The following is a 12,644-nucleotide window of genomic DNA, read 5'->3' as shown; positions in this document are numbered from 1 at the left end:
TTCATATTAGCAGTGTGTTTTGCAGACAGGAATATAAACAAACATTGATTCCACTGTTGAAAGTGTCACTTTTACTTTGTACTGTATTTTTACAGCAGTAATTGTTGTTTAATTGTTTTACTCCACCACTGAACCAATGCCATTGTAATTGCAGATGTGAAAGTGTGAGGATAGTTGTTTTTTGAAAAGTCGTTACTGTTTTAAGATGGCAAAAAGAATGATCAAGAAGTGGTGCATAGTAAAAAAGAAAACAACACTTTAGTTGAATTTACTTAAGTGCCTTTAAGTGCCTAAAAGGAATAAGGCCAAATCCTTTTTGTAGGACCATACTGAATTCCATTTTTTTTTCTTTGCTTATTTGCATCATGTTGAAGTGCATCATAAATTGCACCATATTGAATCGAATCTCATTGATTTGAACTAAATGATTATCGCATCTTATCACATCCTGAAGAGGGTGAATCGTATCGCATCGTATCGCCAGAAAATTCCATGTATCGTTAAAGTATCGTATCGCTGGCAGTGCATCGAGATGTGTATCGAATCGTCCTCAGTGCTGAGATTCACACCCCTAGTGCGCATACGTTAATTACACTAAAACATTTAATGTAATTAAAGAAATTAATTAGTTACCACCATTATCGCTTTATTTTTGACAGCCCTAATATATATATATATATATATATATATATATATATATATATATATATATATATATATATATATATATATATATATATATATATATATATATATATATATATATATATATATATATATATATATATATATATATATATATATATATTACGTACATAGTAACCCCTTATGATTTTTGTAAAAAATCAGCGCCCTCTAACACTGCCATTTTATGCCGTTTTTGGGTGCCCCTGTTGAGTGTGTGTGATGTTTCATTTGTTTTTTTGACCAGAAAAGTGCATTAGAACCAAGTTGAAAAAAACAGAAAAAACAACCTTATGATTTTTGTAAAAAACTTTTGTAAAAAATCACAGCCCACAAACACCGCCCTTTTATGCTGTTTTGGTTGCTTTTGGGGTCTCTGTTGAGCGTGTGTGAGGTTTCCCCTGTTTTGTTTTTTTTTTATTAGAAAAGTGCATTAGAAGCAAGTTGAAAAAACAACATAAAAAACAACATACTAACCCCATATGATTTTTCTCAAAAATCACCGCCCTCTTAAACATTTTTTGTCATTTTTGGATGCTTCTCAGGCCCCTGTTGAGTGTGTATAAGGTTTCCTGTTTTTTTTTACCAGAAAAGTGCATTCGAAGCAAGTTGAAAAAAAAGAAAAAGATGACATATCATTTTTGTCAAAAATCACCGCCCTCAAACACTGGCATTTGCTGCCATTTTTTCCCTCAGGGCCTTGTTGAGTGGTGTGTGAGGTTTCGCCTGTTTTTTTTTTTTTTTTTAACCAGAAAAGTGCATTAGAAGCAAGTTGAACAAAACAGAAAAAAACGACATACTAACCCCATATGATTTTTCTAAAAAATCACCACCCTCTAAAACCACCATTTTCTGTCGTTTTTGGATGCTTCTCAGGCCCCTGTTGAGTGTGTGTAAGGTTGCCTGTTTTTTTGACCAGAAAAGTGCATTAGAAGCAAGTTGGAAAAAAAAAAGACGACATATCATATCACCGCCCTCAAACACTGGCATTTGCTGCCATTTTTTTCTCAGGCCCTTGTTGAGTGTATGTGAGGTTTCCCCTGTATTTTTGACCAGAAAAGTGCATTGGAAACAAGTTGAAAAAAACAAACAAAAAAAAAAACGACATTTGTTTTACCAGAAGTACACGACATAAACATACACATTGGCACTCAGTAAGGTCATCAAATCATAATATCAACATTGTTACCACCAGCAGTGATGAATGCTTACTGTGGTTGAAAACTTCCTGATGCAGTTCCTCACTGTAATAGCCTCACCAACCAAGAACCTCACCGCATGCCACCGTCTCCATCGCCTGTAGTGAGAGGGATTATTTGGGCTGGTAGAATGTCATGCTATTCATCCAGGTTGCAAAATAATGAAAAGCTGTATCACATGGACCATACATGGTTTGACTGAAAAGACAAAAAGCACATTTATTTGAGTTGATATTCATTAAAATTTAACACAGCAAGTAACACAGCAACTTCAAAAATAGACATCATGTCAAGAAAAGTTGGAATAAGATGATTTCAAGTCCCTTGAACTTATTAAGGTCTTCATGTCTCACTGAAAATTGACGTTTTAGGTCAATTGATGAGAAATTTGAATTTTTATACAAATTATACAAGCAAAAACTGGAGCTCATGTTGGAGGTGTTGTCGTAAAGCTACAGTAGACCCCCCAGTGGTCGCTGGTGAAGCGGCCACAGTCCAGCTTCTCCATGCCCACCAGGGCCATGTGGTCGGGGGCCCAGCGGGGCAACCCTTCCCGGGAGGCCGGGCGCAGGTAAATGCGGTCAAAGCGGCAGCGGCTGATGTACGGGACACTCTTGTTGCTGTTGGCCTTGGTGTCCCACGTGTAGCGGCAGTGCTCCTGCTTACCCAGGCGCTCCCACACGTCACACACGCCGGCGGGCAGGCCCACCTTGGCCACCTGGGCGGTTGGTGCGAGGGACGGTTAGTCATTTTGAATCTAACTTAGCTACACCCCAACAGCGGAGGAGACAAACCTCTGCGTCCCTGAGATTTGTGTCTCCACCAAAAAGGACTGTGATGTCGTCGGGCGCCTCCCTCATCCTACGCATCACCTCGCCCAGTTGTTTCATTCGCTCGCCTCCTTGGCCCTTGCAGCTCTCCAGGTGGGACGTCATCAGGCACAGTTTACTGCCTTTGAAGCTCACCTGACAGACAAGCAGGAGTTGTTACCGTGGTGACAACAAAAACAATGTTGTTTATGCGAGCTCACCTGAGCCACCAGGAGGTTCCTCATCATCTGAGTGCTGGGGTAGGCCACGATCTCACTCTCTACCAGTTTGACCCGCGCCTTCTTTAGCATCATGCCAGCAAAGTAGCCATCTTCATTGCCTGGTGTGGGAGGAAACGCTCTTAGGAAGTCACTTTCACAAGCTTTTGAATCCACCTGCGAGATCTACCTTCAAGGAGAAGGTAGCTAACGGCCCGTTTCTTCAGATACTGCACATACGGCGGGATGAGCTCCTGCAGGAAGACCACATCAGGTGTGTATCTATATGGGAGAGAGGAGATGGGCTTTACATGTCAGTGTTACAACGACAGGCTACATACACAGACAGTCCCATGATAATGGGTCGCCATGAATAAATTCATTCATTCATTCATTCATTTTCTACCGCTTTTCCTCACGAGGGTCGTGGGGGTGCTGGAGCCTATCCCAGTTGTCTTTGGGCGAAAGGCGGGGTACACCCTGGACTGGTGGCCAGCCAATCACAGGGCACATATAGACAAACAACCATTCACACTCACATTCATACCTATGGACAATTTGGAGTGGCCAATTAACCTAGCATGTTTTTGGAATGTGGGAGGAAACCGGAGTACCCGGAGAAAACCCACGCATGCACGGGGGAGAACATGCAACGTATGGGAAACACTGCAGATCAAATCCAAACAATAACACCAACACGTCTTACAGGGCTAAATAGGAGCACAAGCCCCTGGCGCGCTCCGCCAGGTTCTCCATATCCAGTCCGTCCACGTTCCAGGAGATGAGTGACAGCCCAGCGTTGTCGGTGTCGGAGGACTTGCATGATGAGCCGGGACTGTCTGCTGTTAAGTCGATGCTGTGGGGGGTCACAAGATGACAGTAAAATGCTCACACAAACACAGTAGCACGTGCTGAATGATCTTGGATATTCAACCCAGTTATGATGACACAATGTTTGAGTATAAGTGCAGCTTTTACCTCTCTGTTGGGGTTTTTCCCTCAACTTTCTGTCTTTTGGTTGCAGGCTCAGACTCCTTATCTGAAGACCACTCAGCCTCAAACACTTTCTCCAGGTCAGCCTCAAAGAATGAGTTTAAAGCTCTCTACAGGGGATGGGACAGCCATTAACACATACTCGCGTGTTACACAAAAGAACAGGTGGAAAAATAATAATAATTAAAACTGCAAGCAGTGATGAGCGGGCTCGAGCACCCCGACGCGGTCGGGGGTACGCGTGGGTCGGGGGTACGCGTGGGTCGGGGGTACGCGTGGGTCGGGGGCGCGCGCGTGTCCGGACGGGCGCGCGGACGCGCCGTACGAAAAACCGCGGCGATGGGATAAGCGGTAAGGGAGTTACGGCACTTGCAATTTTCCGCCAGGAGGGGGCGACGCCGGCGGCGAGGCGGGTGCGCGGTCACGTCCCGTCCGGCGCCCCGAACCGCCATAAAAAAATTTGCGACGATCGGACCGTGCGGTAGGTACTTGCGGCGGATATACGTTTCCGCCTGTGGGTGGCGCTATCCAGTCTATGCGCCCACACGGTAATGGACCGGAGGGTACCCCGAACCACCAGAAAAAATTAGGTGCCGATCCGACCGTGCGGAAGGAAGTTACGGCTGATATACATTTCCACCAGTTGGTGGCGCTATAGGGTATGTACACACACTGTCATAGACCAGAGGGTACCCCGAACCGCCAGAAAAAAATTCGGGCAGATCCGACCATGTGGGAGGAAGTTACGGCAGATATACATTTTCACCAGTTGGTGGCGCTATAGAGTCTATGGACACGCAGATTCAAAGAGTGGAGGGTGACCCGATCGACCAAAAAAAAATTTAGAGACGATCCGACCATGTGGAAGGAAGTTACGGCTATATACATTTCCACCAGTTGGTGGCGCTAGAGAGTCTATGTATACACACAGTCATAGACGAGAGGGTACCCCGAACCACCAAAAAAAATTTAGAGACGATGCGACCATGTGGAAGGAAGTTATGGCTATATACATTTCCACCAGTTGGTGGCGCTATAGAGTATATGTATACACAAAGTCATAGACCAGAGGGTACCCCGAAACACCAGAAAAAATTTGGGGCTGATGCGACCATATGGAAGGAAGTTACAGCTGATATACATTTCCACCAGTTGGTGGCGCTATAGTGTATGTACACACACAGTCATAGACCAGAGGGTACCCCAAACCACCAGAAAAAAATTGGGGCAGATCGGACCAAGTGGGAGGAAGTTACGGCAGATATGCATTTTCACCAGTTGGTGGCGCTATAGAGTCTATGTACACACCCAGTCATAGACCGGAGGGTATCCCAAACCACCAGAAAAAATTTGGGGCAGATCCGACCATGTGGAAGGAAGTTACAGCTGATATACATTTCCACCAGTTGTGGCGCTATAGAGTCTATGTACACACACAGTCACAGACTGGAGGGTGACCGAACCCACCCAAAGAAATTTGGAGACGATCCGACCATGTGGAAGGAAGTTACAGGTGATATACATTTCCACCAGTTGGTGGCGCTGTGTTTTGAACATGGGTTCTGTAGCGTTAGGTGCGTCCTGTCATGATAGACGTCTCCACCGAAAATCATAGTGATACGTGCCACGGGTGGCGAGGGATAATGAATTGAAACTTCTAGGTGGCGCTAGTGTGTCAACTTAGATTGGTGTCACATGGGAGCACCACCAGGGCGCTCAGGCCTGGATTCTGACCTTACGTGTAAGATTTCAGCAGCCTGTGACCTTCTGCGGGCAAAATATGAGCCTTCGATGGTCAATGGCGAAGGCTGACCATTCGCCGTGGCCACGCCCACCACATGTGCTTTACACACATCACAGTCCATCAACTGACATCATCAGTCTGTCAGTCAAACTGTGTATTGACTTTGATGTACATTGCTTCAAGGCAAGGCCAGACACCAGGCAGGGCCAGATAAGGTAAAAGTTAAGGTTAAAGTAAAAGTTTGGTGGCGTGCCACGCCCACATCCTAAGTAGCAGCCCAAAATCCTTCGCAATTTAACGTGGGCCATCCGTCTAGTGTCCGTTGATGCTACAACGGACTCATTCGGTCAAACCGCCTAGGAGGAGTTCGTCGAGATACGACCCCTACATCCTCCCACAAATGGCCGCCGCCACCTAAAATGGCCGACTTCCTGTTGGTTTTTGAACATGGGTTCTTGAGACTTTTTTGTGCGTCCTGTCACGAGTGATGTCTCCTCCGAAAATCATGCCCATACGTGCAACGGGAGGCGGGGGATAATTATTTTAAAACTTGTAGGTGGCGCTAGTGAGTCAATTTGGCTTGGTTTCAAATGGGGGCCCCACCAGGGCCCTCAGGCCTGGAATCTGCCCCCCCTTATGAGTTTTCAAGCACATGCGACCTTCTGCGGGCGAATGATGACCCTTTCTTTGTAAACGGCGAGGCCTGAGCATTCGCCGCCAGGCCACGCCCACCACGTGCGCTTTTCCTGCATCATGGTCCATCAACAGGCTTCACCAGGCTGTCAGGCAGTGACCTTGTGACCTCGGTGTTCCTCTGATGAATCTCCTGCCAGAAAAGGCCTCATGTAGATGACACGCCTTTAGCCTGTCGCCAATAGGTGGCGCTGCGACGAAATCAGGAAGTGACCTACGGGGACCTTCGGGGCGGGGCCATGATCACATGTACCAAGTATGATGAAGATCTGACCATGTGGAGGCAAGTTATTCACGTCTACAGTTACGCTCAGCGTGCAAGGCCCGGGCAGATGAAAAAGGGCAAAATTTGGGGGCGTGCCACGCCCACATCGTACGGAATATCCCAAAATCCTTCGCAATTTAACGTCGGCCATCCGTCTAGTGTCCGTTGATGCAACAACGGACTCATTCGGTCAAACCCCCTAGGAGGAGTTCGTCGAGATACGACCCCAACTTCTGGCCCGAAAAAGGCCGGCGCCATCCAAAATGGCCGACTTCCTGTTCGTTTTACAATATGGGTTCTTGAGACTTTTTGGTCCGTCCTGTCACGATAGACGTCTCCACAAAGTTTCGTGACGATAGGTGAAACTGGTGTCGGGGGCCAATTTTTTCTAAAATAAAAGGTGGCGCTAGAGAGTCAATTTTGGAACATTGTTTTCGGGACCCCCACCAGATCGAAATTTTCGGCAGACCTGACGCGCTTGCAAAATTTGGTGAGTTTTCGGGCATGTTCAGGCCCTCAAAATGGCCGTCGAATCGGCAGAATAATAATAATAATAATAATAATAATAATAATAATAATAATAATAATAATAAACATTACGATTACAATAGGGCTTTCGCACTGGTCAGTGCTCGAGCCCTAATAACAATAATGATGCTAGCAGCAATGTCAATAATTGATGAGACTCATAATTGATGAGGCAGGATGTAAACATGTTAAATTCCTCGTTGAGCATGCGTAAAACAAATAAACCATCAACACAACACCTGAACAAGAATCATCTACAGTAAAAGTAATTCGTCCTGTCTTCTTTGTGTACCTCCATATTCCACTCATTGTCAGCCAGGTAGCACTGAGCCACGCCGCTATCGGTCCCCGATATGCCGGCAAACTCTTCGCAGAGGCGGGCTCGGCTGTCTTCCAAATCCACCGCGTCGGACGTTGTCGCCATGCTTCCAAAAGTATCTTATAAAAGGTGTATTTTGTTTAAAAGGTAAAATGTCCCGTTGCTAGCATTGTTACCGCGTTGTTTATGTTCGCAAGTGTGCACAAGCTAAATGCTTCCGGGTGGGTTCTTTGTTCCGGGATACTGCTTCACAATTTAGCTATATCGCTTTATAGTAAAGTTGTGATTATACATAATTGTATAACTATAACAAAAATGTTAATTTTCAAACTAACTTTGATTATATTTTCAGTTCGTCAGTCGTAATTACTGACGTAAAATGGGATGTGTTTTGGTTTCGACCCGGACGTCTTCATGAAACGGAACAACTTTCGCTGTAGTGTTGACATTGGGCGCTTTCAGAGTTTCTTATCATGGCGTCGGTGTCTTCAAACACCATAAAGCAAGTGATGCGAGTCTTAGCAGAATGTTCAGGCTTTGACAAAGTCATGAACAAGGTGAATATGTGATTTAAAGCTAATTTGTGCCGTTCTCGGGTTAGTTTTGCTCATAAGAAGTGATGAGGCGTTAACTAGCTGTTGCCAACGATGGCGGTCATGTTTTGCTTTCCACTTACTTTCCAGGTGGATCTCCTTGCTGCCACGCCGGGCAAAGTGGTGTGCCAGATGCGGGTGGAAGAGGAGCACACCAACCGGTTAGGGACGATGCACGGCGGCCTGACAGCAACCCTGGTAGACATCATCTCCACCCTGGCCATCATGCACAGTGAGAGGGGAGCACCGGGTGTCAGCGTCGACATGAATATTACGTGAGTTTGTGCAGTTTATGAACGTTTTTTTAATTTATGTAATAAACTGAACATTTTATGGAAACAAAATGGTCTTTTGAAATAGTACGTGATAATAAGCTCATGATTAAATAGTATGTGATAAGATCATCACATGGTTTGTCTGGTATCAGGCCAGGTATGCCCCCAAGTGTAAGTATCAGCCCGAGACCGAAGGTCGACCTAACCTATAAGTACAGTATATAATAGGGCTGTCGATACACGAGATTTTCATTTATTGTGTGATTAATTTATTGTCCCATTTAATCTCGCGAAGTTTGTGACACCCCTAGTAAAGATGTTTGTTATCCCCTCAGATACATGAACGCGGCCAAGGTTGGGGAAGATGTTCTCATTACCGCTCAGGTTCTAAAGCAAGGCCGCTCGCTGGCCTTTGCCACTGTTGATTTAACCAACAAGGCCACAGGGAAGCTCATCGCGCAAGGAAGACACACCAAACACCTCGGCAGCAGCTGAACACTCCCTTACATCAAGTAAACAATCTTGTAAATATTAACTAACGTCAGCCAGTCACACAAATGTAACAACAATAAAAAAAGACATGGACAAGAGTGTTGTGTTCAGATTTTGCACTGTATTGGTATATGTTCAGCAGTATTGATCAGAACAGAAAAACAAGTTATTTGCTTCAAACCTTCTCAACTGGACACACTTGAGTGAACAAAAAAAAAGCACTACTCCATAGTCTTTGACAAGCAAGCCCCAATTTGATCAAATTATCAGTGAAATCAAAGTGAAACGTTAGGTACATTGTTATTATTATTAGTAGTAAGCAAAAGTGATTGACTTTTACCAGCAGCCCGCATCTCCAAAAATAATGAAAACATCAGTAGCTTCAGTGATTCTGGTTAACATTTTGCATCCAGCAAAGAGAACTAAAGAAGCAAGAACTACGCTATGACGTGATGATATTGTTCATGGCTGCTTCCACGCCTTCCTTGGTCAAACATTGTGCAAAGTTGTTCCAGTAAAAGCCCACCCGCCCCATCTAGTCTGCACGGCTAACAAAAACAAAACCTCCACACTCTTCCCTTGTGACAACAAGGGTAAAGAACACGTCCACCATTGTGTTTCCTGTTTGGATGCAACAAAGAGTTCCTGCCATGGACAATGAAGCCTGCTGCTGCTGCTGAGAAGAAACACTCCAAATCAATGTTCGTGCAGGTTCACGGAAAATAACAAATGGATGTTGAAGGGGGATGAAGGGAGGGGTCAAACTGAACAATAAAAGGAGGGAGGGGTCAATCCAAACATGGCAGAGAAGGAGGAGGGAACAACAAGGGAGGGGAGAATGAGGAGAAGGTAACCAAAATAAAAAGATCCAAGCACAAGTTCAATCTTTTAACAGGTGAGGAAGAGTGCTTCTGAAAGCAGGGAGGAAGGCAGGGAGGGTTTGCCAAGGGCTCTGCCACTCCCCCTCGCCACACGGGAGGCCTTAGTCGGGCATGTAAGGTCGGAGGTGATCCTCGATGTCTCCCACACCCCAGCAGGTGAGCTGGTCCTGGGGCAGGTACAGGCACAGGCTGCACAACTTGAACACTGTGGCCTTGGTTTTAGGAGTCTGTGGCAATCAATGAGACAGTTGGTGCTTTGCAAGGGTGACCATGACGACCATGACCATGCACTATTAGGGTGTAACGGTACACATATTCATGAATCACATTTTTCGCTACAATACAGAGGCATGCCGATACCCCATGTAGTACACATTTTTAGTCATGGCTAACGATAATGCCGAGGAGAAGCCAGAGCTAGAAAAGCCACTTCCATCAGGCTCCTGTTTGGAAACGCTTTGCTTTTGTCGTTTACGCAAAACCAAAGCACATTTTGTTCACTCAATCGTAACCCGAATACAGAGCTGCATACCAAAGCGTGTTTACTGCGTTCCGTTACACCCGTAGGACACTACATTAGTCAACGTTTTCATCCTCACCTGTAGGTGGTGTCGATCCATGAAGAGGAACACAGACTGGGTGGGGTTGTTCATGACCATTCCAGCCTTGTCTTTACGAGCCAGGGCGTGCAAGCACTGCTTCTCGTAATCGCCATGGTGAAATTCAAACTTGGCCTGCGGGCGTAAAATGACAGCATTAGAGGCAGTCATACTCGCATACACGACTTAAGGTACACCTGCACAACCCACTCACTTGCAATACAATTTTGAAAAAAAAAATTTTTTAACGAAAAAAAACTTTGTAAAATGGCACTTGTTTCATTGTGATATTTTGACTTGTTTCTTGGAAAAAAAAAGTGTTTTTCCTCTTAATAGTTTAAATTGTGACTATATTCTTGCAGACCCAAAGTGTACCTAACGTTGTCTCTCTTGGAAACCTTTACCTGAACAGGCCTGAAGGGTTCGTCATCAGCGCCCTTCCATCTGGAGAAGAGCAGACAGACAATCTTCTCGATGTCGTTGCGTGGCCAAAGGATGAAGTCCATCTCCTGCGTGCAGCCTATCACATCCTGCAGGCGAATGGTGGGGGAGGGGGGGAACACAGCGGTGCATTAAGCCACCGTCGCCACAAAGCGCTCTCCAGGCAGTCCAAGACCTGCCGCCTACCCTTCGCATGGACTGGTATCGGGGGGCGTGGAGTTGCACCACATCCTTCTGCAGAAGCTCTATGGAACTCTCCAGGGAGTAGCTAGAATCCCGCACTCCTCGAAGAATGTTCTCCTCGTAGTTGTTGGTCATCACCGGCACCACTTCAGCGACCTCGAAGAGGGCCGACTTCTTTTTCTATCAAAACAAAGATGAGTGATTATTTATACAGGTTACTGGGAGTGAGTGTGATGCTAGTAGAGACAAACCTTTTCCTTAAAAACAAAGGCTATATAAATCTTGAAGTCGAACTGATCGGCCAAAGATTCCCTTTTCTTCCGCAGCTGAGCGCGCAGCCGATTTCTTGTTTGGTTTCTCCGTGAGGTCGGATCCCCCATAGTTGGACTGTGATGACAACAGCGTCTTGTGTAGAATACGTCTGACCACCCGCTCTACTTTATTTTGTGTGCGTGTGTGTAATTAGACGACGGAGAGCTTGCTAGCCTCTGCAGTAACAACACAACTCTGTGAGACAGACACTAACTACAAACTGAAAAGCTCATCAAATGCAGAACTAAGTCATTTTTTTTGCAACAAAAGGGCAGTGTTGGAAGGAGGGGGAGTAGATGAAGACTACATCTCCTTGGGTTAGTTGTTCACAAATCCATGTTGCTTTTAAAGCCAAATAAGCTTAACATTAACCTGCCATCACCAGGTTCGGAAGTAAACGAGCAACCCAAAGTGTGGCTTGACTAGTTCCCCGTGGAAGATAGGGCCGAAATTACCAACAGAGACCCATAGCTAGTGAAATTGAGGACTACAAGGCTAATATTTGGGTCGTCTCAAAGTCCCTCATCCATGGCTGAATATGTACTTCTCCGTTAGAGACAGACGAGCAGGTTGCCAGATGTTGGCACTGGGTAATATGGAAGGCGGCTTGGTGCCAAAGCAACTGAACATTTCCCTGGCCCTCATTTGGCACACAGCCTGCTGCTGGTTGTCATGTTGTATTTTTAGCACACTAGCTAGGCCGAGCTAGCAAGCTAACCTTTTCACACTTCCGACAGTAGTCAGCGACAAAAAGCTACATCTTATCTTCCAGGTTGTTGGCTCGACCGGGGGCGTCCGTGTGAGAGTGAGGACCCGCTGTCGTTTACATTTCTTCTTTCATTTTCTTTTCACATTCTCCTCGCCCAAGCCCAGCGTGACTTTTTAGTGTGATGCTAACACCCGTAGGCTATGATAAGCTAAGCTAACTAGCCGCGCCTGAGCTCAACATTTTAGCTAGATTCGCTCGTCGTCAGCAACTCGGTGAGCACAATTTCTGCCTGGTTATCAACAACCGATCCGACAAAGCAAAACAAAATGAATCCCCTTAATCTTTTCTCTCAACTTCTGGAAGTTTCGGTGATCTCCTCCGTCGTCACAAGCTCGCCCTGTCGCATGCCATGTCAAGATAAATCGACAATCCAGCTGGAGTCCCCCGTTCTTTCAGTCGACGAGCGGCGTGATCTGTCTCCCGGCGGCGGGCCCATTATTCACTTCACGGCGTTGTCGTCCAACGTTTTTTGTCCCCCTTCGCGTTCTGTGCGTTTTGTTGTTTGCGAGGAGCAGCTAATAATGGCGAACACACACAAAACAACAAGCTCGCTTGTCCAAAATGGCCGACCAAGAGGAAGATGAACATGACGTGAGTATGACCCGTGACCACAAGAGGAGGCGGGGAAATGCAATCACGTGACCGTA

General features: G+C 45.8%; 3 protein-coding genes across 3 annotated transcripts; 1 reads left to right on the top strand and 2 right to left on the bottom strand.

Moving 5' to 3' along the window:
• Positions 1-1,987: 1,987 nt before the first annotated feature.
• tdp2b (tyrosyl-DNA phosphodiesterase 2b) lies at positions 1,988-7,677 on the bottom strand. The gene is made up of 7 exons (XM_058047049.1): positions 7,426-7,677; positions 3,889-4,013; positions 3,617-3,766; positions 3,101-3,192; positions 2,914-3,032; positions 2,678-2,848; positions 1,988-2,601 (listed from the first exon to the last, which is right to left on the bottom strand). The coding sequence occupies exons 1-7, from the start codon at positions 7,555-7,557 to the stop codon at positions 2,311-2,313; spliced, it is 1,080 nt and encodes a 359-aa protein (XP_057903032.1). The 5' UTR covers positions 7,558-7,677; the 3' UTR covers positions 1,988-2,310.
• Positions 7,678-7,862: 185 nt separating this feature from the next.
• On the top strand, positions 7,863-8,905 carry acot13 (acyl-CoA thioesterase 13). Its single transcript, XM_058047052.1, has 3 exons — positions 7,863-8,009; positions 8,136-8,320; positions 8,656-8,905. Exons 1-3 carry the CDS (start codon positions 7,926-7,928, stop codon positions 8,813-8,815), a joined length of 429 nt encoding a protein of 142 aa, XP_057903035.1. The 5' UTR covers positions 7,863-7,925; the 3' UTR covers positions 8,816-8,905.
• An 8-nt stretch (positions 8,906-8,913) lies between these two features.
• Positions 8,914-12,597, bottom strand: c14h6orf62 (chromosome 14 C6orf62 homolog). Its single transcript, XM_058047050.1, has 5 exons — positions 11,168-12,597; positions 10,920-11,096; positions 10,697-10,822; positions 10,293-10,427; positions 8,914-9,920 (listed from the first exon to the last, which is right to left on the bottom strand). Exons 1-5 carry the CDS (start codon positions 11,294-11,296, stop codon positions 9,795-9,797), a joined length of 693 nt encoding a protein of 230 aa, XP_057903033.1. The 5' UTR covers positions 11,297-12,597; the 3' UTR covers positions 8,914-9,794.
• Between the last annotated feature and the right edge of the window lie 47 nt (positions 12,598-12,644).

Source organism: Doryrhamphus excisus, chromosome 14 (genome assembly GCF_030265055.1).
Source record: "Doryrhamphus excisus isolate RoL2022-K1 chromosome 14, RoL_Dexc_1.0, whole genome shotgun sequence".
Lineage (NCBI taxonomy): Eukaryota > Metazoa > Chordata > Actinopteri > Syngnathiformes > Syngnathidae > Doryrhamphus > Doryrhamphus excisus.
The sequence above is the reverse complement of the archived record's forward strand: the minus strand, read 5'-3'. Positions and strand labels throughout refer to the sequence as shown.